We start from the raw sequence: 27,711 nt of genomic DNA on the forward strand, positions 1-27,711 counted from the left end.
ACACGGACAACTATATTGCTATTGCAGACTTTATTCACATTCGATACAGAACACATTCCAGATAGATAAACTTAAAACAGTAATTGCACACAGTAACAACTCATAACAGCTAATGTATTCAATGTATCACAGTACACGTGATAAGTACGGGAAACATAAAGTTACCTTCAGACATGAACGGACACGGGTCAAAGGTCACTATATTGCAGATGCTTCCCTATTTGTATGACACACTCTTCCAATAAAATTATCATTTGGCATCCTGAACTAGCGCAAAATATAGTCCCAAGCCATACACTGCCTTATTAAACTTAGTTTTCATTTGAGCTCTGCAGATATTTTGATGGTGGCATTGTTTATAAACAGTGAGATTGAGAATGCATGGATAAACAAACTTGGGTTGCCAGGAAATGCCATGTAAATTTTAGTTTTTAAAGTATCGTAATTTATTTAAATTTTGGTCACCTATTGTTTCATATAAATTAATTAGGTGCAACACAATTTGAGTTATGCCGATAATGTTTTTCCTTCGAATTACCTATTAAACACTCTTTTTATGCAAAGTCAAAAATTGAATTCTTTTAAAAATCTGAATTTCAAACTTTCTCAAATTGGTGGGATCGGAAGTCGAAGCTGGGAATATTTCGATTTTGTAGACTTCATAGTGATAGAAATGCTGGGGTCTGGAACAAGACTGTCATAAAACGTAAGTCTTTTTGTTTGATAATATGGAAATCTTTACTGAATATGGATAAGTCCTAATTAACTAATGTCAGAATGTATCACAAGTTCACTAAACGCCGTTCGCTTTTAAATAATATGGCGGATACCAGGTTATCCGAACTGAACGTGCGATTATACAAAAGACCAGTGCCAAGGGAGTTGATTAGAATCGGGAAACACTGCCATAATTCGTCTTACTTGTTGATAATTATTGATCTAAAGATGATTGCAAACGAGCAGCAGGTTGTGAACATGGCCCTAGAATGTTGACTTACCAGACGAAACAAGAACAGTACTTGGTCGTTGTAATGAAGTTATTTTGATTAGCCTCGCCTCAGGGATTCCTAAAATTAAAAGAGTGAGGATTATGCAGACAAGATCAGAATTTTATATTTATCTCAAAAAGCAGAAGCCGATAACGTGCCGTAGAGTCTTAGACTGTCCTATGCTGCACTGTAACATGCGCGCCCGCAGTTCGACCGGCATTTCCATTGCGTCGAAATAATTTCACCAATTGTGTTAACTATGGTTACTTTAATCGTGATTTTGTAATTAGCTGAATTTTACATAATTTCGATTTCCGTTATTTATCCTCACTTCTACCCAGATTGTAGCCCATAGGGCGGCATTCAAGGTAGGTTCTGCGACCAGTTTCCACATTTCGTTTTCAATTTCAGTTAATCATTCAATTTAGACCTATACATTGCGAATAAACCATTCTGCAACAGTCAAAAGTCCGACAATCTCACCCTCACAGATACTAATTACCTGGCGGGATGCATTCCTGTGAGTCCATACTTGATACAATATCCCTTCAGCTTACCATATTCTGATAGCCGTATAGTCAATGGTCCTTTTTGCCTAGTTATCTGTGTGCATGTAATGATGGTTGAACTGTATATTGATATCATAGAGACATGACATTTGCAATGGATATAGCAGAAAAAGCGAACTTCGTGATTTTATCGTATTTGTTGCATTGTGTTCACTGATCTATGCATAAGTTAATTCCCGTGCCTGCAAAGTACCACCTTGCCCGACACGGGTGGTAATCGAATTAGACCACATAGCTCGATTGGTAACTCTGAAGAAAGTAAAAAGAACAAAGGGAAAAGTAGAAGCCTTCTATAATATTTGACCCGGTTAAGCCGAAGTAAAAGGTATTTTCTCTTTATGGGGTCTTTTCTTATTGATTGGATTAGAATATAGATTATCCTTCTGCATTAAAAAATTCTTTCAAGAAAACTTTGCTTCAAAACTAGTCGTAATGTTGGTATACAAATTGTATATTTGGAAGTATTTAAATAGGTGCGTTATGTGTCGTATACAACTTTTTTTGTGATAGCTCGTTTAAATTTTGACGTATACGAGTTTTTTTTTCGCGGTTATTTCTCGTATCTGAAAGTTTTTTATGCCTTGCCAATATTGGCCATTCAGTCTTTTTTTTATTTAACGGGTTATCAACCGTTTTTAAGTGTCGATATCCAATGAGTTCAGACTTTGTTTTGGATTTTCAATTTCAAAGACTTCTGTTAATGTATTAGGTTTTAATTCCATTTGAAAGGGACACGAGTGAAGAATATACAACAAATAAGCATCTAATTGTTTGATATATAAATTTTCTTCCTATCCAATCTTCGTGTGTTTCGAGTAAACACTTTTATACATATTTTGAGAGTTTAGGTTGATCCGATCATTGATAATCTTGGCTTCGCCTAAGAATTCCGTTTCTAAGCTGATTCAATTTTTTTTACTTTTCTCAATCGAATACCGCAATACACCTGTTATAAATACATTAGGTATGTAAATCACAGGCTATACAGTAATTTAATATATTATCTATAACCGACTTTGCCGCATAAAACGATCTCATTTGTTTTCAGTCATTCTAAACTGTCATTCAAATTTCGTTAGCGGTAAGCACAGTGTGATTATGCAATAGGTAATAACTGCTCCATGAATTATGAAATGCTTCGCCAAAAGTATGTTTCACTATTTGTTGCGTCTATAATAGAATGGTAATGGTATTTTAAGTTCCTTTTGTTGTAAAATATATTTTACCGTGTTTTCAGACGAAAATTCAAAATATTGAACAAACGTGGCCCCATTCACAGCGCCCCGTTATTTTATTATGTATTACCGTTGGTGTTACTAAGTAGTGAAATAGTTGAATTTTTTTAATGTGTATTTCCATATGCCAACAGTCGGTGTTCACTATTCATTTACCACATACTTAGAATAGAAAGATATATTACTACATACTTAGCGTTAGAAAGCGAATCAATTCGCTTTGATTTCATGCAAAAGCGCGCGGAATGACTACTTAGCTGTGGATAATTGGATAAAAGTTGTCAGGTTCTAGTGTTTCGGGAGAAAACATAAAAACAAATGGGCTTTGAGATTATATAATCATCTTAGCAACAATAATATTTTCCTTCTTAGAGTCAAACACGTTATTCTTAAGCGATTTTAGACGCTTCCCTGTCGGTAAATTTTCTTTGCCTCATAAATTCTGTCGATTAAGCATTGGTGGGATTCGTGCAGTTTCTGTTTTGAAAAAAATCTAAACTTGCGCTTGACTAATTAAGCGCGACGGCGGAGCGGTTAAACGTTAGATCTAGCTGTTTTGGTATCGTAGGTATACACATCTCGGGTTCGAATCCCATTCTTACCACCTCCCCTAGGGTGAATTATAATGCTATGGCTATGTCGGACCGGGAAGATTCCGTTCCTTTCAATAATTGTATTTTTACATTCCGTTACATATCAGTGGCTACTTTTAGAGCTTTTAGTTGTTTGTTGCGAAAGGCCTGAGTGTACGGATGAAATACAATTGTGTATTTTAAAAAGTTGATAGTTGTTGTTATTGTTCAAAGTTGTTGCAAATGCAGGTGAAAGATAAATTTGCTAAATCCAGGAATTCATATACAATACTCCAAGACTCCAATAAAAGACTCCAATAAAAAAAAAATCGTAAAAATAATTATCAAATTATGTTATGTTAGCTACCAGGAATTTCTTTAACACGAAATAGTCTTGATCACCTGGATTCATTTTCCGATGTGAAGGAAATGTCAAATTAAATTAGGAAAGGGCTAGTAATATTTCGAGTTTATGCATTCAGTAAACGTAATTCCCGATTGAAATACAGATTTCAAGAAATTTGTTTCCGCAGGTATGCGTTCTAACGCACGTAGACGTACAACAGCACCGACAGTATGGTGTTAATCCCCTTAAGCAGAAAATCGAATCAGAGTGACGCATAGGAGCCGGTAATTGGGGGTTCACGTTACGACATGTGGACGGATATGGACCCTACTACGTAGTTCATAGTTCCAGTAACCGGGGGCTGCGTTGTGTTTTGTTTTTAAATTACTCAACAAACAAATGTATTTATCACGAGTTTTCTGTGGTTGGAAAGGATGGAAATTTTTTATCTTTGTAAACATATTGGTATTTTTTTGAAGTATAGGTTTTTGTTATTAGCTTCATCTATCAAAAACAAAATTTTTTCATTGTAGTTTCGTTTTACTGCCCCGCCTTACCTCCACCTCTCTAGAAACAGTTGAGGTATGTTACGGCCAACAACAAATTACGGTTTAATGAACGAATATTCAAACATATGCAAGCACTGCAATTTACAAATACACACTGTGGTATTTTAATCCAAATCGCGTTTATATTGCATTTAAATCCTATTTTGATTAAGTGGTTAGACAACTTTATATATTCAAATCAATTCTGAGAACCCTTTACTGAAAGTGAAAAAGTATTGATATTTTTATACAACGCTTTACATGCCTAACAATGAACAAAGACATGTGCAGGCGGTCACTGGTTTGAAAAGAGCCTGTATTCTATGAGGGACTGTAAGTTTTCTTATTCGTCATCGCCCACCCAAATTTAAAAATACCCTGGGCAAGGTGGTAAGGATAATGTTGAAACTTGAACTTTGTAACTTATGATGCGAACATAGTTGAGTATATTCCTGAAACCAGTAGTCCGTCGCCAACTTTATTGTAAGAAAACCATTAACATAATAAATTTCGATGTTTTATAACTAAAGAAAAATGTGTATAAACAGACGTTGCTCCATGAATAACAAGGCACAAATCTACAATTCAATCGGCTATAATATTAATTTGAACGCGGGACATTTGATCGCTATTTGTTAGATGATTGACGGGCAAATAACTGTCATATTTGCAATACTTTCACTTTAAAATGTCGCAAATTTATGAAAAATACTTGTTTTTCTGCGACTTCAAACAGAATCACTTAAAACACCGATTTAGAGACAGATATAGAGCAATTTTAATGTAGTTTATAAAATGTAACAAAGATAATTTGTTATGTAAGACTTGCAACCAATCAAGGTAAATTTAAATCTCGTTAGATGGGCACGAAAAAATCACATTTTTTACATTTCTCAAAAAACGCACGCTATGTAGGTTTTTTATGCAATCAGTGTGCGTCACGTAAAAGAAAGGGAATTTTTATATCGGGCATTTTGCGACATCGCGGCATCTGACTTTTCATATTCGTTTTATTTTGACGGAGAAAATTATTGGTATGACGCCAAGTATCGCTACTCACTTAGATTATAGTTTTTACATCGTGTTTGAAATTTTCCGTTGTAAATGACCTTCTCTGCTTTGGCAAATTGACGCCTATTTGTATAAGTAGGAACTGTTCGTGTCTCGTCGTCGCCAACTTTGCCCTTAGCGAATTATGTAAAATGTGGTTGAAAGTTACTTCACACAAAGCCATCGCTGTGCGAAATCAACATCAGTCCAGGTTCATAGTTATGCTTAATGTAAACTCCGTCAAAATTTAGTCAGTCGGCCAAATTGTTTTGTTCCTCGCGCTAATTACTTGTTATTACACGACTTTTATCGTTACGGTTCACTTTGCGGTGTGGTTTATATTTTTGAACATCATTTTTTTTTCAAAGTACAAAAACAATGGAAATAACCGTCTCTGTTACGTTCTTTTCTACACAGACGTGCAGATTGTAGACATCAATCTAATGAGAAGTTTTTTCCCGCGCTCAAAAAAAAAAAAAAACTTGTTAAAGTAATGAGCGCTAACGCGAACAAGCGCGAGATGAATTGTCCAACAGAGTAAGTATTTCAATCTTGGTGTGTGATATCTAAAGACTGTATTAACCAAAATGTAATCACATTTATCGTGGTGTGTTTCTGACCTATGCAACAGGTAGATTCCTAGTCCCTCTAAAATCTAGGTCGCGTATAGCCAAGCGCCATTCTGTTGCTACACTCTGGCCAATCCTTATATGGGCTGCACTGAATTCCAATTTATAAATTTCTCCATAATAATGACCTTGGCACAGAAAATGAGTCTTTGAAATTAGAAATATTGCAGAACTGAGTCAGTCATAATTTTCGTGCATTAGCGGAGCATCTGGCATTTTGCCAATGACCCTTCATTTTGACCGCAACTAATGAATACGTGACCGCCTACACACCAATACGATGTCAATGTAGTTGATTGTTAGTATTTCTTCAACCAATTCAAATTAAGTGGAGTTCATTTTTGAGTGGTGCTCTACAGGAAAAGTCTTGTAATGATTCAAAAAGTATTTGTTTCATTTAGGGTTCTCCACACTGTGGGTCCCGATCCCGGCTGGTTTGCGAAAGGGCTCAATGGGAGTAGTGGTAGAGTCTTTTTCAACACTAACTTATGTTTACACAAATTATCGATCAAATTTGAAAGATTTAAAACCAGTACTAAGACCCACCATCGCCGAAATAGAGCCAAGATCCGAACTTTCGTGCAAAAATATACAAGTACAACGGTCTCATTAAAAGTATTGTCAGTTTTATTAATATTTTATATTAATATTATTTTCATTACTATTAAATTGTACTTTACTTTATTTTTAGTTCCTGGAGGTCGCGAAAACATTTGGCCGTGTCAAGTGGGTCGTGATGAAAAAAGTTTGAAGAACACTGATCTAAATTATTTGTGGAATTACTAATGGTTTAACTCATACTCAAGCACTTAACATGGTATGATATATTTTAATTGTTATTTGGGGATTGGGAATTTTGTCATTTCGGTGACAATTGGGACACGTATTCATTAGGTTGGAGTAAGCGTCGTTTCTTTGAATCTTCCGTAATATATTGTCGATAACGTGTTGATGTTTTGAGAATGACAGAAAAGTTTCACAATGTAGTTTTATCTTTGCTGTAATCGCGTTAGCACAGACGGATTTGGCAAAAGACCGAATGTACCAAGCCACGTCTTCGCGTAGACACCTGCGAATTTTGAAACCGTTCAATCATGTTTATACCCACATGGTTATGAATACTGGTAAACAACGTCTAATTTGGGTCTTAGCTCTGCCAAAAACAAATAAAAGATTAAAGATTCCCATGCCTGTGGTGTAAAATCAACAAAATTCATTTCACGTTTTGAGATTCCCCTTAATAATTGTATTTATATTTTGCAACAATTACGAGATTAACTCCAGAACCGATATCGCTTTCGCTTCGAGTCAATATTATTGTTTTACTACTTGTGGGGATGCATCATACGGTCACATGCTGAATAAACAGGTCCCTCATTCCCTATAAGATGAATGATTTTACAAGAATGCAGGTTTTCCGTTTTCGAGGTCTTCATACTCAATCGCTTTTAAATGTAAGTTAGTCTGGTAATTTGATCGATACAGTCGGTTCCAATTAATCTTAAACATGGCACATACGTTTGAACTATAAGTATATATTTCACAAATGATTGTTTCGACTCATTAAACTCTATCGAGATTGTATGCATATACCAGATCGTTATTTCTTCACAATTCAGTCTTTTCGAGTGTTTTGATGCATAAAACAAGGAATTGTTGCGATAAAAAGTTGTTCAAACATTGCCAAAAACTAGGGGAAATGAATTATTTGATTGCATGGTTAAATACACACTTTTGTTTAAATGTTGCCAAGTCTTATAGGAGGTAGCAATAAACAAAGCTCGCATTCTCAATACACAAAAGAATGCGAACTCTGAAAAACAACGACTCATATACAAGTAGCAGAGATAATCAGATAATCCATTGGCTAACAATGCAAATTAAACTCGATTCACAGAAACAAATTAGGAAAACACCAGACAGTATTTTATTAAAGATTTTTGTCTTATTGATGTCTGTCTGTTAACTATTGGCCAATATGTATGTATGTATGTTGCAATGCTATGAGTCGCATAAGGTTTTTGATAAGGCGTCAATGATCCGTGCTGTCATCAGCATAACGGATATTATTTCAGAAAAATTTACACAACCCCAGAGCCCGGGTCATTCAGGTTCAGGGGGGAAAGTAATCAAACTAGTGAACCTGTAAGACTCGGAATGTTTAATCCATAACAAGTTAGGTTTACAAAACAATTTTCAAACTTTAGACAACTCGTTTCACTATGCCCAAAGATATCCAAAAAGTTACTCGGTTTGCTATTGCTCAAGCGTCTATTGCTAGGAATAACAACCTAACAAGAATTTATACAAAAAGTTTTCGCAAGTACAAGCTACATTCATTCCCACTTTATACAGAAATTGGAGGTAATTTGGGGTCTATGGTTTTGTCTATTTCATAAATGCTTGTTTCTCTAGTGCTTAGCCGGTTGTGATGCAAATGCAGAAACTGCTGTAATACCCATTGTATTCTGGACTTTAAGTGGAATAATAATTCGGAATGTAATATGACTAATATATTTGTCACGCGATTATTAAAAGGTGAATTCTCGATGCTGAGTGTAGCTTCAATGCCCCTTCACCAAGTTTACAACACCTTTTCAAAAATGACAATAAATAAATATATTCAGCTAGCTCTTCAGAGTATCATTGCAAAAATAAGGCCCGATATTGTATTCACAAAATTCACAATTCGAAATTAAAATTTCTTCTATTGAAGTTCACTGTTTATCTTATCTTAGGAATGTTGGTAATCATTGAATTTTCCTAAATACTTATCCTGAACTCATCAACATCCCTAATGTGGTTATGTACTATTCTGACAACTCATAACGAATTTTCCGGATTAGACTATGATAAATATCCAAGATAATCATTGGCATTCCAGAACCAGAACTCTGACTAATAGGCGTTAAACCGACCAGTAATTAACAACCCATAAAACGTTGTTATCTCTCTGTTATCAGCAGATTTCTAGGGTAATTTTTTATAATATTCACTAATATTGCTGAGAAGCATTATCATGGGTCTTTGGCCTAATCAACGTTTTTATTGGTTGATTCATTTATGTCTGACTCTATATGTAAAAGCACCTGATTTTCCCTGCTTCTGCTAGTTATTTTGCAAAAACACTATCAACCGCACTAAAAATAGGAATTTCCCGACAATTCTGAAACAACAGAAAGAATCAATTTATCATGGTGACATGATTACAAGTGAAACATGGATGGAACATGTGTGGTAATTTTTTTATAAAATTAAAACTTTAATAATAGTTTTTTAAATCGAATTTTTACGTTATATATTGAATTGTGTTCCACTCATAAATAACGCAATGGCTCTTTGAACTGTCGTGTGCAGTTGTTGACAAGAGGTGTCATCATTATTATTGGTTCAAAGCGACTCAAACACACCTACACTGAAGTAGGCCGGTAAGAATGACATTTATAAAGTTTTTTCATTCAACGAAGGCGTTCTAATCTTCAACCAGATCCAATGTATAAAAATTTCGAGTATTTCGGTTTTCAAACGTCCACCCATGTTCAAAAAAAGAGAATATTCCATCCTGTCCTAATGTACTAACGCTCATAATGTTAACTGTTAAATTCAATGTAATTTTATCCTCGTTTATAACAATACTCTTACCTCTGATTAGATTTGTTGATTCCAATACTTAGCTACAAGAAAGGAGTTGAAAGCCACGAAAACAGTATAAACAGTTTTAATACCTTAATCTTATTATTAGCTTTGTGAGTCGGTTGCATAATTTAGGCGGAAAATGTTGATGACTAAATAAATACCAGGAGTTCGAATCAGCAATTTTGTAGCCATCTATTTTGTTTCGTTTTCACTCATATTTTTTTTTACATTTTTCAAAAATTTAACATTTTTTCAATTGTGAGTAAGACACGGTTTTGGGAAAACTGTCGCTGAGTCGTTTTCTAATTAATCGTATACAACAACCATATATGGATCCGTGCCATGGCTCGACCGCCTCACTATTCTGGATTTAAAACTAATATTCCTAACCTGCGATACCAATATGGATTGGTCTCTAATCAATTCCGCAGTTTGCTGTGTAAAAACTTCTTTAATTAGACAAGACGGCTTTCGCTCAGAACGAGGTTCAGGGCAATAAATTCAAAACCTGGGCGAGCTCCGTCTCGCTCGAACAAGAAATAGTTATTCGAAATGCCAGCATTAGCTACCATCGCACGATACTCATAATAAGGTCCAGATTCCCACTAGCAACGATCTGCTAGCATTTTCGTTTCTTTTAAAAAAAAATCAAACTCCGCGCAAAGCAATTTCTATACTTATAATCTCTGCTCAGATTTTCTTTCTTATCTGATTATTTTTGATCGGTTATGATGCATCAATACGCCTTTTTTACTGCACGGGCTCTGTACGAGAGGCCACTGCTAAGTAAGTAGCTATTATAGCTTGTGATAACTGGAATTTTTCCCATTCTGCATTGAGTACTCCCGAGATGTGTGTACCAGGTTAGGGTCAGGCCATAGTTTTATTCCTATTTATCTTATTACAGTTCTATTACGAGTTCGGGGACTGTCTGTGTTAGCCAAGTCAATATACCCCCTGCCCATAGGTTTCCGTCCCTTCACACAACTTGATGTGAAATAGGCGAACAAAATTAGTTACCTCCATATTAGTACACTTCTGGAGCGCCCGGCATTGCACCCAATCTATCTACACCCTGGATGAGAAGGGGGGCATGAGATTTTCACCCCAGCCTTTAACCCGCAAAGTCATCATATTTGAAACTAGGCCATCGTGCCCAAAAAAATATAACTCCAAATAAGTTTGTTTTTTCACTCTTTTATTTCCCGAAACACACACACATTACGACGGGAAAATAAAGCAATAAATAGGAACATTGTGCAACAAGAAAAGAAAGCCACACAGTGATAATATGCAAGACAATTGACAACATTAATTATGATGTCATAATATTCACAGTGTGACGTCATTCGACAATTCCGTGTAAATATTCTTTCTTTATTCTGATTAAAATCATTTTAGTCACGGATAATTGTGATATTAGTTCTCAATTTGACAACATTTCTTGCTGCAATGAATGCGTATCATTAATATAATCAGTCCAAATGAAGGGACATGGTAGATTCAACTGTGAATTCGTAAAGTTATATTTAAAGGGGATTCCCAAATTAATTATAAAAATCTGTTTTTTCAAAAATTTCCGCTAGTGGACATTATTTTATTTATTTTTTTTTCTATTGTATATGTTCTTTTAGCTGACTTTTTAGGATTTTCCACGAGATAAGTCAGTTATGATCAATCAATCTAAACTGCGCGCAATCAGGATTTTGGAATGCCAAATATCCCGAGCTCCAATTTTAAATTATTTCTGTTTAAATATCCTAATTTCTAGTTGACCATTGGCAATCATAAAGTACATTTTACGCACAGGGGCGAAGTGCAAATCTCAAAGTGCAAAAATTGAACAATAAGTAATAAGAATAGATTGAAGCAATATGCATAGTTTTAAAGTTTTCATGGTCAAGCAGTTCTTTGCCAGGGGGATTGACCTTTTTTTGACTGAAATTTTGTTTTCGTTTACTGATAAATATTTGATATGAACAGAAGTTCTGTGTTAATATTATATATAACTGCTTAAAATTTTTATCTTAATTTTCGTTGTATAACAAGACAATTTTTAAATTCTCTCAACACGGAACGAATTTTCAAAAATTGAATATTTTTGGTTGTATTACGAAATTTTAAATTCATGTTCAAAATTTTTTGGTTATGTTATTATCAACCACTATCATACGGCGTGGTAAGTTTCCAAGTGAAGTTGTATGTACATGTTCATTATATACATTTGCTATCACAAAGATAAACCACCACACATGATAGTATCGCATTATTTGGATAAATAAAAAATCTTATATACCATAATAACGTTCACTAAGGTCATTTAGTTTCATGAAAAATGTCTTTAAATTCCAGGTAAGCAAGTCATAATTGGCGAATGTAACACTTTTGAAAAATAGGCAAGATTGGGGTAGTCATATTGCGAGATAACCCTTAGTAGGAACAGCTGTTTCGAGTACACAAAGATGGATTCGATCATATTTTTTGAATTGAGATGAGCGTAAGATCGGATTGATTGTAAGAGCTCTCAATTCGACCTTGTGACAAAATTGATTGACAACACTAATGGTTTTCTCGCAAATGTAACCATCACGGCAAGATATACGTAAGCTAGAATATAGTAAGCTTTCCATATCTTGATTCGTGTGAAACAACCGTTTATAGTTCTATATTGACCATAGAGTCTGATGTATAATCTCCATATATAATTTGTTCTATGAACGTGTGCCATTGCACACTCTTTGACTTTTTTATGTCCTTTGCAAAGTGGTGTACTTTGACACCTTTTCTAGTGCTCTTCTTCTTCAGCTCTCACAGCGATTTATTTCTTTTTTCCTTTTATCAATGACTTATTGCGTCATCAAATGATGACGTCATTTATCGAAAAATGTTTATCGCTCCCACATGCTCCCTATAGTTCGACAAGCAACTTGTCCTGCTGCCGTCGATCGTCTTCCCTGTATGCTGTACGGCTGTTCTATACTTCGAAGTTGTGTGAACTGTAACAAATATATAAAGTATAAATTTTTCCGTTCAATAATGCAATATAAATCAGTCAATACCCAAATTAGTCAATTAACAATAAATGTTACAGAGGAAAACTGTGTGAAAGCAACAATTTTGGTTTTATTTTAATGTTCATTTTCTAGAAATTTGTAACGTATAAAATACACACCTGAGCTTTGCTTAGATATAGATGATTTTTGAAAACTGTCCAAATGTATTCTTCACATGGAGCAGTTGTTGTCGACCCTTGATACCGAGTGTACTCAAGCAATCTATGACTTAAATAAACAATATCTCGTCGTGATGCGTCCTCTCCGATCAAACTGTAATACAAAAATAAATTTTTATTTCTATTTGTAGGGGATTGACTTTTTGACTTTTGTATTCTATTGTATTGTTATCTGCTGAGTCGAATCACATTGTGGAAAGATGTTATATTGGATAAATTACGATTATTTGGTGTTTGGTGATTCAAGAGTCTTGCTACGCGGAATTTTACCGAAATATATATATCTTAGTCGTATTTCATTTCATTAGTATTCATTGACTTACTTTCTTAAGCTCGGTGGTGAAGTTAGCGTATATGTATCTCCGACTGATCTGCAGTTGATTCTTGCGAGTGGAATGAATTCTGCCCATGCTGGATTCGGAGGGTTTTGTCGCTCCTATTAAAAAACAAACAACAGTTTATCAAAATGCTGATTCGATGTAAAATAATTGAAACATTTTATTTAGTATTGGCAAATAAATTGGGAGTGAATTTTAATAACGGAAACGAATTGCGAAATTGCAGATTAATAAATTTGGATATATTCGCATAATTATAGACTAATTTATATAACTGGAAACGTAACTGCATTTTTATTCTGTGTCAAATTGTCAGGTACGCTTTGATACTTTAATACAAAACTTTCAGAAGTATTTCAATTTAACGCGGGCCTCTGAAGATGTTTTTGTCAAAACAATGGCGCAAGCAATAGGGGCACAATTCAGTTAAGGATGTTCAAAACTGGTAAATATGCAACAAATTTGTAATTAATTTTGCAGTAAAGTGAAACATTGATCGACTTTTTTCGTTGGGATTTTTTTCTATTGATTAGTATTATATTTCAAATATAAGTAAGCAATAAACGTAGTAGATAGGTAAGATTGTTTGTTTTGGCTGAACAATCTTTAGTTTTTATTCAATTAATGGAATATTACAGTAAATTTCTTTTATATTTTCTAAAGTACTCACCGAAATAAAGAAGGCAATCGCGTGCTTTTTTCCTCCAACCTTTTCATTAATGTCATGAAATACTTGAATCTAAATAAAACAGTTAAATTTAGTCTGTGAGCGTGTCATATTGATGAATCAAAACAAATAAACGATTTTATCTATAGTTCGTATGTTTTATATTCACGGGAGTTGCGAGCAATTTTGATTCTTTGACGCTTCATTTGTTGATCTCGTTTCCGCAACAAAAACCGAAGTATTGATATTACCGGCTTGTGTATTTGGATATTGAGTAATTCCACATTCATCGGGTTTTATTGGTTTTGTAATACTTTTAGTTTAGCAGTTCAGCTATTTAGAGTGCAATTTTAAAGGTTTTAGAGTGGCATGTATTAATATGATCCCCATAGGCATAGGGTTTCGACATTTTTCAAATTTGTAAAATCTGTCTGTGATTTTTCATATTAATACTTACCAAAATAAATCAGTTTCATGCTATTCTCATATTCGGAATTTGCATAAGAATGTAATATTATACTAAACCGCACCGAAATCAAAACAACTTCAATTTTATTGACATATCAAATTCATTTAATACGAGACGATAGACATTTGATATTATGTGCTAAATATTATCTGAACGCAAGTTAAGATATCAGTATATATAGGATAACAGGTTACACAGTTATGCCGCGCTAATAAAATATTGGAGTTATGGTTTGTATCGTAGTTACGAGTCTCGTATTGCATTTTTTGATACGGTGGCTTTCAAACTAGCAAATCTTATTTATTTATCACCATTCCAATTTAGTATTTTGTGAAATAGATCAACGCTACCTAATTCAATCTCATTACTAACAGACAATCAACTTCTACGAAGAGAAAAAAGTTAGCGATTCACTCCCCCAACGGAGACTTTGATTTTGCTTTTATTTAATAATTTCTAACATGCGATACATGATGCGTTAAATCCGACATTATCGCGGATTTAAGCCGTTTAGGAACATTTTGCAAAATTTCAAGGGCTATTGTTCTATAGAACAATAAAGTAGAAATTTTTGCGGCAATGAGGGTTTCTTTTAAAACAAAAGTTACCCGTTAGTTGGTTTAAGTAATTAGCAATCCACACAATTCGGTTACATTAGCAACTCCCTAACCCGCATCTGTGGTCAACGATTATTTTGCAATTTACTGATATTCCGAGAAATCTCTGTTTTTCAGACTCATAAACTACATAATTTCATCAACATTTATCGAGACTAAGAATGCAAACCATTTTGATATATTTTTAAACGTTTTCTTACCTCGCCAGCATGCCGATATGGTCCATAGGAATGTTCTGATCCAGTTTTCGCGTGTTTTCCCCATTTTATTCTAATTGTGTGAACGTTTAAGTAATCGACGTCTCCATTGATATTAATTCTTGTCCTTAGTGAACCAATTGGGTGAATCTTGATTTCAACTGAAAATATAAAATGATGATTAGCATTGAGAAAATTATTTTGTTAATCTTATGATTCAAATTTCGACGCTACATAGAACAGCGTACTTCACTTCATTCGTGAATGTATACCAATCTATCGCGTGGCCGTAATTCTCTGTTTATTTATTATTGGTAATACTCGTTAGGCAGTTCTGTGCAATTCTTTATTAAATATTAAATTTTCCTCAAAATATTGAAGTCTAGATGTCTTTTCATAGATAGGCATAGCTACTTCATTTGTAAATATCGTTCATAATGTACAATGTACACGTAACAAATTATCTGATAGATAAAATTTCTACGATCTAATAATACTTACGATCTGCCCCTGTGTTCGTCATTTCCCATTCGCAGGACGAATCCTGTTCCCAGTCAATAACTTCCCAATTGTTAACTGTTTCTGATTTATCACATTTTGGAACTGCGCTGCTGAATGGTAGAACACGTTGCTGTAGGGAATTTCTACACACCGATGGTGAATCTACACAAAATGAAAAAAGTTTCAAATTTTCAATCGGCGTTATAATGTTGTTTATAAGTTTATATATGTTATTTATATTATTAATGTGATATATTTTTTTACGAGATAGTTATATCTGATTACTAATTTGAAAATTATGTTTCGAGATGCGGCAAATATTATTTTTGTTCGCCGATTCTCATAGCACTTATTAAAGGCGCAACAAAAAATTATTCCCGATGTCGATCTCGTGCATGTTTCACATGGGCAAAATAATATGATGGTCAAATTCTTACCTTCGTGACTAGGATTGCTTTGAAACGGGAGAATTCTTCCGTGTTTCTTTGATGCTGTTAAAATAAAACAAATTATTAACGTTCCGATATTTTTGCGACCTCAGTATCTACAAGCTTATGTTTTGTTGAACTTTTATTTTATTTAGCGTTGTTATAAATTGTTTTACTGACCTTTGCCTGAAGTCTGTGTGTGGCAAAGCAAGAAACGTTGATGTTCGCATTCTGGGTTTGGCGTTCTTCGTCGTTTACGTGGGTGTAACGCCCTCAATGCATCTTGTACACATTGTTCCTGTAAAATAGGTTTGTTTATGAATAAATTAACCGATTCTACATCTGCTATAATTATGATCATCTCAACTTTTGTGCTATATTTTTCGTGTAAACGTATCACATCATAATAGTGATTTTGCTAGTCAGTGTCGTTCGGAGGCGAAATTTATTTGAGTTGGGATCAGAATATGGTTTAGATATACTTTGATATGAATACTCATTTGTTGTAAGAATATTTCTTACCGGCACGGTTCTGTCCACATAGCTTAATAGCCATCCCATGTCTCCAGAATTTTTTTCTTTTTCTTCACGGATAAAAATTCCCGCTAGGCATCCACGTTCTCGCTTTCTTCTTATGATACTGAGAAATCGAGTGTGGTACGCACTTTTCAATACTTTTGCTTGCCCTCCCCACTGTTGACACATATCTAATGCTTCTACTTCTGTTCGTGACGTAATTCCGATCTGAAGATGTTTTGTGTACCGTGTTTGGTCTGTAATGAAAGATGAAGATTGTAGTAATGGGGCAAGGTAATTGCTTTGCACCATTGTATTATAGTATAGTAGTAAGTAGTTTGCACCTAAAGGCCTGGGTCAACACTTATAATCAAGGTCTATTCAATGGTGGCTTTAGCTATATCTCTACAGATTAAATTGTTTTCCATACAATGCAATGATAAATTCATTTGTCACTTTAGCTTCCGATTCAAGTAATGGCGCGATCTATCTCTCTTCGTTTTGTCCTACGCATGATTGAGTAATATTGAGTTATCATATCCCGTCCGATACTCGGGTCATACGTCTGCACTGTGTAAACATCTTTTATTTGAGTTATCGGTAATGGACAATAGAAAGAATGAGGACTGGCTACCCTGTATCAAGTCACAGCAACTGTGGGCACTGGTTGGCCAACTTTAAACTAAATATTTCGTAATATATATGAAAGGTTTATTATATACGGCGGTTTTCAAAAAGTAACTAACACCCACGACATATTGGCGCTGACCCTTCCCTAATTACTCGAACATATTCCCTTATACGCAATGCACACGCCCTACAATAGGCGCGGTCGATCTTTACAACCGTTTTTGCATTCGCTAATTTTAGTCATCAAATTAGTATTATGTCATAATCATTTTATTTGTCATTGTGATATCACAATAGATATTCTTACCATTTATTGCAAAAGAATTGTGAGTATTCACTGATTCACACCCACAAGATTATCACGTTTTATATGACGACACAATTAAAATTTTCACATAGATTATTATAGCATAATACGATAAAACACGTGACTCAATATTTCACTAAATATCCAATTTGACTATTTTCAATGACATTTTTACGTCAATACGTGGGATGTCATACTTCTCAGGAATACTTGTCATACTGAATTTGTAAAATAGAGACTCCAGCTCCTTAAATATACATAAATACCAGATTGAATATGTTATAGTCTTGACGCATCAATGTCGGAATATTAATATGAAAATACACACGCATGTTTTCTCAGCATACGGTATGATATAATAAATTTTCAAAGTTGATAAAAGAAGCATTTTTAAACACGTTTATCCACTTTTTATGTCATACGGCGAAGCGTGCGCTATGGTTAATAAAGTTACTCGAAATGCACCTGGTAAATTTAAATTAATAGGAAATAGGTTTCTCCGATCATGGTTATTGTTGTAACATGACACATAGCGTGGAATTTGAAGTCGCAGGTGACCGCACATTATTTAATGTTTACATAATTCAGTGATATCGCAAACAGACTCCAGTACTCGGTAAGAAACCAGAAATGAGCAAAAATTTATTTTGAGTACGCTTGGCCAGATATAAAACGCTCCTGTGCATACAAATATTGTGTGGTTAGCAAATCAAACTTCAAATAAATTACAACGAAATCGTTTTACATTTTATGAGTTTTGATAATAATGCACCAATGCATACTTTTGTCCTAATAATTCACACCAATGAGGTAACCCAACACCACAAACGCTTGGTTATTTTAACACTTATTGAAACGCAATACGCGTGAAATTATTATGACCTTTGCAAAAGGTAAACTTTGATTAATCACATGCAACAGGATGCATCTGAATGTCACAAAAAAATTCCCAATCATAGGTAATTTCAAACTATATTTTTCTAATTTTAGCACTTTCAATAGTTTTAATGTAATATAATATTTTGTTTGGTATGTACCTAAACAATTTGAATATTAATTTTTTTCTGTTTCCAAATTTAGTATTTTACGTGAGTTTGGAATAATATATAAACAAAGCAATGTTTTGAAAGATAAACAACAAAAATAGTTATTAAATTTGGGGGGTTTATTTCCTATGAAAAACTAATTTATCAGTCGCAAAGTTTCAATTATTACTCAGATGCGTTGTCATTGTTGTCTGAGAAATATATTTTCGAAAGCGCAGGCAATAATTCTCAGAAATGCGACGAAATTGCGAACTCGTTTTAGGGTGAAATGATGTTATTCTGAATCCCTCTTTATATATTCCACAAATATTTTAATGTTGAAAATTGCCTAGTCGTTAGTTTGTGACCAACTCCGGTTTCCTACGAAGAAAAATCTAAAATGCAGACAAAAACGAAAATCTCATAATGCAAAGTCGCGATCAAATGCGAACTTTCTTTTATATTTCAATGTAAAATACAGTAACAAATATCTAACTTTTCATATGAATTTGTATGTATACTCCCTTCTAGGAAAGCTTTTCGAATTAGGTTTTTCTACACTCTCATCAGCGCGTGAGTGTTGCTCTTCAACATTAGTAATACGTGTTATATTGAAATTGAATTACGGAGAAATCACAATAAAATTTTAATTTTTTATTGAAGCGATATGAAACCCACTATAAAGCCAAGGAATTTTAACTTTGGGGAGAGGTTTTCGCTCAGTCGTGATTTGTTTGTTATTATAGATGATAAGAGAATACCGTCGCCGCCATTGACCTTGTAGGGCATTTTTTGGGTATTATTCGCGGTTGTTTATGCTCTATTTTTTCAAAAACTGCCATTTTGTGTTCAATTTTTGAATTATAGTTGCTATTTTTACCTTTTATGCTGACTCAATTGTCAAATTACAGAATTACAACAGATACAAAGTTTTAGGAAACGACTGGTACGAATAAAAATAGAAGATTGCAGCAGTTATCATACAGTTTTAACAAACCGCGAATTTTGAAATAGTTCCAATAAATACATGTATAATTGACCAGAACGAACTTCGCTTTTGTATATTTTCTTAACCTTTCTTTTCTAAATATGCAGCAAGTTCAAATCGATGAGATACAGTTTGACTGAAAGGTTTATAAATATGGACATGACCTACAAGGATTAATTTCTATATTTTAGGAAGGTATCGCAAATTTTATTCGGGAATTTCTTTATTTTTTGGTTTTATTTATTGTACAACCTATCCAACTGTTACATAAAAATTGTATTGAAATAATAAACTCAGCATTTGTTACCAACTCTGAAATAAAATCGCACCGACATCGTGGTATCTGCCCTTCATTGATTGATAGATATCATAATTTAGGACAAGATTAATTATAGTTGGAACACGTGCTTATACATAGACCTAAATTTATTCGGCCATGTTAAAACTTTTCCTTGACGTATTTGACTTTTAATTTGGATTTTGTTTTGTTTCAACTCAAATCCGGCACGCATTAATTTTTTGTGCATGAAAAAAATAACGTTGATGCCATTTACGGTGTCAAAATTTGGAACTGCGTCAACTTATTCAGAGGAATTTATAGGATCTTCCACAGGAAGTAATGGATTACACACTAAAAAGTAATTTTCTGGTTGACGTGAGACATTTATGACCTAAGCTCGTCGGGCAAATATAGCCCCTACTAGTAAGCTAGAAAAAAGATTGAAATTTTTTTACTGAAGTGTGAGATACCTTTCATCGAAAAGATAGCAGAGCAATAAATATGTCGTTAACGCGAACAAACTTGTCAAAAAGTTGTCACAAGTGGTTTCGGGTACTTGAAAAAGACAACAAAACAAACCTTAGAATAAATTTTTAGGTGAAGAAAAAAAAAGGTGATGAAACAACTCCATATATGTATATATATTTAATTACGTGTTCGCTACTTTATATATAAAATTGGAGGCATTTCAAATTTGCTAAAATTTTCAAATAACTGACTTTCAACATTTCAGAATTTATTTACTCGCAAATAGCAACGGTAAAAAGCGGAAAGATTACATAAACGATTACAATGTTCACGGTATAGTAACATTTTATACTTAATCGCATTTGCAAAAACAACAAACTGATGAAAAGGGTCAATGAAGTTTTTTTTTATTCATAAACGTCCGCATCGCCATGTTTCACAACAGAGATATACAAACTGTTAAATTAGCTTGCTTTACGTGCAGTGTAAAACTGCACATTTTTTTTCTAAGTATATGCCATCTGTGATATTGTAAGATAATTAATAGGAGCTTTGTCGAAATTATTACTTGCCTTTGTGCTATAGATAAAGTCTATATGTCAACAATATTTACAACTCTTGCGCACAAACGGCTCCAATTATGATTGAGTCTACGAAGGGATCAAAAGGCCGGCACGATGTATCACAATGTCAAAACAAAATATCCAAATTGTCATATTACACTTTGTTCATGAGCTTTCTCTAAGCTTTTAATGAACGCCATTTGAGCCCCAAAAACGCAAATGAGACTCAAAAAATTCCCACGATACGCTTCGGCATATAAGGCGCTGGATTTGAGAACCAATGTCGAGTTTGTGGTCGGTGACACATAAAGTGCGATAAACTTAAAAGCATTTTTCCAAGATTTTTTTTTTCAAATATACCGTGAAAAGAAGCTCCTCAACAATGGTTGTTCAGATAGAGAATTAGAATAAAGTTCTTTGACAACAGAACAACACTTCTACCGATGCTATTTCCAATATTAGGTAACAGGTAATTTTTGTTAGGCACTGCACAGTTTCAAATTTCCGTTTCAATTTAATAAACGGTGTATATGAAGATAGAGATGAAAATCCGATTTTTTATTCAAAACGGTAAAAAATATAATAAAAGTTCAGTTTTGGTGGAATGTCACGCTCTTTACGACAAATATTTCATGTTTTTCCACAATATAATGCTTTTTTGTGCTCTGTGCTCGTAATCGGTTTTTATTGCAACAAAATTGCTTTCGCAGGTTGTTAGAGCTGCTTCATGCGAACGCCAGATTTCTATCGGATGCATTTGATCACCGAACATTGCGAAATGTTGTCAAAGGCACGTTCATTCTCCTTTTTATTGGGTTTCATTTTACTAATGTCTCCAACATTCCCGATTAACGAAACAGTACTTCTATAATTTTTCTTAATTTAGTATAGAAACAACTCAAATTTTTCTATTCAGTAGAATATTTTTTCTTTTTGTAGCTTTAATGTGAAATTCATAACATTAAATATCAAATACTTTACAAGTTTTTGATTGGGGTATAATCTTTTGATAAAAATCATAATATCTGTAACCCGTTTGATCTTTTGCGGCAACACTAGTTAGAAAAAATTACTACAAAAGCTGGGCCAATGACGGAGACGGCCACTTCCGTCTCTCAATGAGCCTGCCGGGTGGGCGTCTGGCTTCGGCGCCATTGACCAAACTTTTTCCTAAACAAGCCATTTTGTTTAACTTTTCGATGTTCAAGTACTCTACTGATGTTCGAGATGACCTTCCAGAAATCTGCTGCCAAAGAAGCATCAGTTTTAGTATAAAATAGTCGCAAATCGAATTTGTGACGTCTGAAATAAATCGAATCGAAATGAAAACTGAGAACTAAAAACCCTTAATTTTAGTAAAAAGTTGTCATAAATCAAATTTGTAATGTTCACAAATATTGGTTGCAAAAGAGCATTCCTTATAGCAAATGTTTTATTGTAATTCATTTGTTGTTTATTCAGTTTTGAATAAAATAATTATGGAATTAGGTCGAGCATGAGACTAAAAATGCGCCCACAAAGCCAATGATCCTGCTATCTTACCACTGCGACTCAAGCACAAATTTCATCGTCTCGTCAGCTATTACTTAGATTACAATCATATCAGAGATAATTCAAAGGTGAGGCCTCGATATCTTCAAAATCGATGCGTAATCTTCTCAACACGAGAGTTTTTATTCACAATCCGCATACCATCGTAACCTCAAAGAGATATAATTTCAATCCAAAATTTTCTTAGTGCCCGCGTTGCCGTATAACAGAGAAGAATTTGCGACAAAAGCCACCTGGTAGATGTTATCAATTCTGTTTACAGCATTTTCAAAGCCTGTTTACCTAATTTTTGAACCCAAAACACCCCGTTTGAATTTGTTTTTAAATTTTTTGTCATTATTTTTATAATTTGGCAACAAATATTGGTTAAAATTGCCCATTTTGTGTGAGTCAATGAATAAATATTTAAGGAAAATGACTTTAAAATCAGGTGCAAAACGTTATTCGTGCTTTAATCTAGGCCTTTTAAGTTGTTTTTGAAGTTTGTAGACAAACTCAAGCAATCTTATTTCATGTTTTACCGTGGTTACTGTGCAAATTTTTCTTCATTTTTATCAATGAATTCTTTTAATATGGTATTTAATCATTTCATGTCCTCTATTTGCTGAATAGTTTGAAATATTTTATATGCCGCAATCATGCAGCGAAAGTTCTTTTTTCGTGAAAAAATGAATATCATAAGGAATTCCGTTGCCAAAAACAGAATAATTTTTGATAACCATAAACAAACTAACAGGAGCTAAAATTAATCGTATATTCCGCAAATATTTCATGAATTTTATCTTTCGAAAACAAAAATTTTCTCCTAGGTTTCACTAACTTCGAGGAAATCACGGGACAACACAGTTTCATAATTCGTGAAAGAACGTCGCATGTGCCGTGCTCATGTACATGGGTTTGTATTTGGCGTATTGAAGATTAAACACCGCAAGACATAGGGCTGTTCATGTCCAAAATAAATAGAACGTCTTCATAAATGTCATCAATTTCGCAAATATGTGATTTTCATGTCACAATGACTTTCTAAATCACCTATTATTACTTCACAATAAGACTTACAAAATGAAGACTCAAAAGAAATGAAGCTGTGCTGGGTTAGATTTCATTTCCTGCATATTTTAATTTCCGTTACATATCGTGTCTATATGTTGTTATAAAAGGTGGGTTATTCATTAACCCAGAACAAGACGACATTGTTACCCAGATTGACACATCTTAATAGACTGATTGCACATTTAATAAATACCGTTCTACAGACGAGAGGAGTCGTGTATCACATTTTTTTGATGATTTAGTATCATTACGTTGTTTTATATGAAAGCTTCTTTTTTATTTGTTGAGAATGGAAATTCTTTTCCATTGGGTAAACTTTGTTTTTATGGAATAAAAATTCTATAGTAGTATGTGCACGATCGACTTTAAAATCCTATTCAATCCAAGCACAAGTTAGCACCATCTACGGGCATCTCTAGTTATATTCGAATTTCTGACTAAAATATGAATAACTATGTTATCATGTAGTCGCATATCACGAATTTCGGGCGGATGGAATTTTTGAACTATTTCCAGACTTCTGACATGTTACTTCGTTTAAAAAAAATTGTTCATTATATACATAGTCATCATTATTAACTCGATTTGTGTATTCATATTGGACCAATTTCCCTATCGCTTTTATTTTCTCGTTATAAATACTCTAAAACAATAAGAGACGCACAAATAACACAGTGAGCCGTAATTACACGTTAACACGTTGCGAACGAGAAGTGAAGTGAAGCATATTGCGTACGTTAACTCTGCGTAAGGGTTAGACATATATATCCATTCTATATTTAGTCTCACGCCGTAAGGATTACATTCTAATTTTAACTGCGTATAATTGGCAACACAGACGAATATGCGTGCATAATAAGTAGGAACCGATTCCCTGAGAGTTGAATTTCATAATTCTTTAAATGGGAATTCTCAATGACTCACGTTTAAGTAATTAAGCGTGCCCTAACCCCCATGACTTTGTCAGAAAACGTTGTAAAAATGCGCCGGATCATTCCCTAGCTCATTTGTTATGCATGTAACTTGATAGTCGTTTGACTCGTTATGGTTCAGAGTTGTGTATTCAGACGTCCTTTGAGAAATTTGTATCGTAGTTTGAACAATTTCTTTCCTTTTTAGACACGAAATATTCTTTATTTGGGAATTTCCCACGCAAAAATTCAGACTGTTTCAGATATTTATTGGGACCACGAAAGTGAAAATGTAATACGAACAGCATTGACTCAGAATTTCTATTTTCATGCTCGAAACCCAAGAATCGTTAGGAGATTGCGTGATTAAATTTTCGGGGTTTTTGTGTTCGAATTCTGATGCTTAAGATCTTAGAGTCAGACCAAACTATTTTCAGAAGGAAAAAACCATTAAAAATGCAACAGTTTGAATTTTAAAACGAATGCGATTTGCTGCGATTATTTTAGAAGTAAATTGACTTGTGCAATGAATGTAGTGTAATAAACTACTGAAATCCTTCTGGCGAAGTAGCAATTTAAGGCCAGTCTGTGTTTGTATTCTTGATTTAAGCCTCGTTACGCAAGTATGCATGTCTATCACTCTAAATAGACGGAAGCGTTGCGTAGTGATTATATCCGCTTCTATATTAAGAAACACATTACGTTGGAATGACTAAACGTTTATATTTTGCCACACCAGATGCTCAGTTCGTTAGTATACTGCGTTACTGACGAAAGTGAAGCCGCAACAGAAATTATAAGCGTAATTCAAGATTCCCTTCGAAAATCTACACCAAGTTATACAATGGTCGGAAAATAAAACAATTTTTTCAAATTTATTTGACAGGTTTCAAAATTTTGTCTGATGACTTTAATTCTGTGAAAGTTGTGAACATTATGACGTAAAAATACTTTATCCAATAACCCGATTATGTTCTCACAATATTGTGGCACAACAGTTCCAAGCCTTCGATGAAACAATTTTAATTTGAATATATAAAGCTTGAGATTGTGGTTAATACATAAGATGACATTACGGCATTTCGGGCATATTTTGTATGTGAACATAACATTTTTGTAGCGACAGACTTAATTATTTTTTTAAAATTCAGAATTGCTTTTATGAAATTGTAACGGTCAAATATAGGACGAACATTGCAATTATAAAAATCAAATCATCTCAGTAGGGAGGGAATTTTACAGTTTATTAAATTCGTAATTAAGTGTTTAGCTTTGTATTGATTTTTTTATACTCCTTTATGCTAAATTACAATCATTCTATATTCTCTAAAACAAGGAAACGCGTTACGGGAGAGCGTGCTTTGTATAAGGAAACGCCGCCGCGTCTTTGTTAGTCTGTAAACAAAAACAGTCACGGGAATTTGTCGAATCCTTGGAATTTAAAGAAAAATTGTTTTGCTTTTAGTTGAAGCATACTAGTGTTTGTACACCTGTTACCAGCTAAAGCGAAATTTTTTGCATAAGATGTCAAAAAAATACTTTAAATCGAAGGGAAGTGTATTGAATCTATATTTAAATGTTTGTTTTGGCGATGGTTCACTTATTCGAATCACATTCAAGTTTTAGTGCAGCGGTATGCGCACCTCGCACTATGTGCGGATGTTGAAAGATGCATATCTAATTTAAAATCCAATTAGGGCGTCTGTCGGTCAAAAAGTTGCTTTGAAACATTATTACCCCTTTTCAGAATATTTCCAAAAATGAACCCTCTCTTTTGGATAAAGATTATCGTTGCCACATTTTTACCGATCGCTTTATCCGATACACCAGCAGTAATTCTGTCATTTGGTTTATTTCTCGCGTTGAACCTATTAGAGCATAACCTTATTTCACTTACTAAAGTGTAGCTACCATTTATATTTCGTTACGGTATTTTGCAATCATTTCACCGCATTTAGCACGCTTTGTCACGATATCACGCCCCAAAAATAACCGAGTTAAAATTTTCAATATTACCATTTGCTTCGCGGAATAGCCGAAGTCACACAGAATCAAGCATAGTCATAGAAAAAAATATTGATATTCTACCATACATGCTAGGGCTTACTACAAACCACGCTTGCGTGAGGTTGGTTTGGAATTTTTATCTCGTTAGATTTCCGCCGAATATTATATTGAAGTCCGCGAACTCACCTATAATTTACTCCAGGTGAAAATAAATAAAAATAATCATTTCTATCAAAAATCTCTGTCACCGTAGATTATTATAAACTGTAAATAATCCTATTTCGTCTCGAAATATCACGATCTCTCATTTTCAAGGTGCCTACCGCACGGAATATATATTTGTTTGTTTGCTTTTTTATTATCATTATTGTTATTTAGCGTCTCGATCTTTGTAGCATAGCTAAGTTGTTATTTGTTGAAAATAGGGAGCTTGCGATCTGGTTCCGAGAATTTTTATCCTGCGACGCCAAGCATACGGTGTTTGAATGACGGTGTATTATTTATTTTAATCTTGTAATAGTCATAACAATATTTTCCGAAGCGCTGCACATATTTTACATTTTAACTTTGAAGCAAAATTTTGGCGAAATTTCGGGTGTCGTTGGAGACGGCAAGAATTAAAAAAAAATTTGATTCAGATTGAACACAATTTTTAATCTTTTACACATTATCATAACCCGTGCGTGCAAAACATACCAAGAATTGCTCAGTTATAATATACTATATACACGATTTTTTTTTCACATTTCCTAATAATTTACTCATAACTTAAACAAATTATAATTCTTCAAGTTATTTGTATTTGTTTAATTCAGTATACGTCTGATTTTTTTTTTCAATTTTTCAAGTTTTTAAAATCATGAACTTACCCATTCCCGGGAGAGGCCTAGTACATCCTCCATCCACGAGTGTTATCTTCAATGCTACGATAACGATAAGTATATTCCATATAATAAAATCCATGTTTTTGCAATAGCTCCGCTTTACCATAGTTCGTTATGAAAAAAATGTCTGCAGTGCTTCTTCTATCTTGCAGAACGTTCGATGTTGTATGCTCGGTATTTGTGATATTTGTGAGCTTTTATCTGAGCGCGATGCCCTTTTTTCTCGAGCTCGTTTGGCAACTAGAATTTGCGGTGTCGCTGTTGTCTGTTGGTCGCCGTTTTTAAAGATCTTTTCTCCAAATGTTATCGAATGTTTTGCGTAAATATATTTAGGTAGATTACCATATTTGCCATCGTTAGATGATGCAAATCTCTATCTTGTATCATATGCTATATCACGACACAAGAATGCGTACAAAAAACACCGAAATAACTAATATGCTAAAATATGAAGTCGATGTCTTAGTAAGTTTGGCCAACTATGTTAGATTGTATGTTGAAGAGC

General features: G+C 33.9%; 1 protein-coding gene and 1 long non-coding RNA gene across 4 annotated transcripts in view; one reads left to right on the plus strand and one right to left on the minus strand.

The window, feature by feature from the left end:
* The first annotated feature begins 565 nt into the window (after positions 1–565).
* The window catches only part of LOC120329842 (uncharacterized), a 58,928-nt gene continuing 31,782 nt past the window's right edge, over positions 566–27,711 (plus strand). For 2 of the 3 annotated variants that reach the window (XR_005567769.2, XR_013479640.1), the window contains exons 1-2: positions 566–706; positions 6,630–6,755. This is a non-coding gene — a long non-coding RNA (uncharacterized LOC120329842). Of the gene's footprint in view, positions 707–6,629; positions 6,756–23,160; positions 23,737–27,711 lie in introns of those variants that run through there. The other variant, XR_005567768.2, reaches the window with a different exon arrangement.
* Positions 10,756–27,650, minus strand: LOC120329840 (uncharacterized). Its single transcript, XM_078118649.1, has 10 exons — positions 27,192–27,650; positions 16,546–16,796; positions 16,204–16,321; positions 16,033–16,086; positions 15,596–15,757; positions 15,098–15,255; positions 13,815–13,883; positions 13,130–13,242; positions 12,747–12,900; positions 10,756–12,570 (listed from the first exon to the last, which is right to left on the minus strand). Exons 1-10 carry the CDS (start codon positions 27,310–27,312, stop codon positions 12,463–12,465), a joined length of 1,308 nt encoding a protein of 435 aa, XP_077974775.1. The 5' UTR covers positions 27,313–27,650; the 3' UTR covers positions 10,756–12,462.

This window comes from Styela clava, chromosome 12 (assembly GCF_964204865.1).
Source record: "Styela clava chromosome 12, kaStyClav1.hap1.2, whole genome shotgun sequence".
In the NCBI taxonomy this organism is placed as follows: Eukaryota; Metazoa; Chordata; class Ascidiacea; order Stolidobranchia; family Styelidae; genus Styela; species Styela clava.

Bases quoted from the DNA above. Each gene is read 5' to 3' on its own strand.
- LOC120329840 (XM_078118649.1), bottom strand. From the start codon at position 27,312: ATGGTAAAGCGGAGCTATTGCAAAAACATGGATTTTATTATATGGAAT. The intron at 15,758-16,032 runs GTAAGAATTTGA...CATTTTGTGTAG, and splicing joins AAGCAATCCTAGTCACGAAG to ATTCACCATCGGTGTGTAGA. The intron at 12,901-13,129 runs GTAAGTCAATGA...TTTGTATTACAG, and splicing joins TCACCACCGAGCTTAAGAAA to TTTGATCGGAGAGGACGCAT.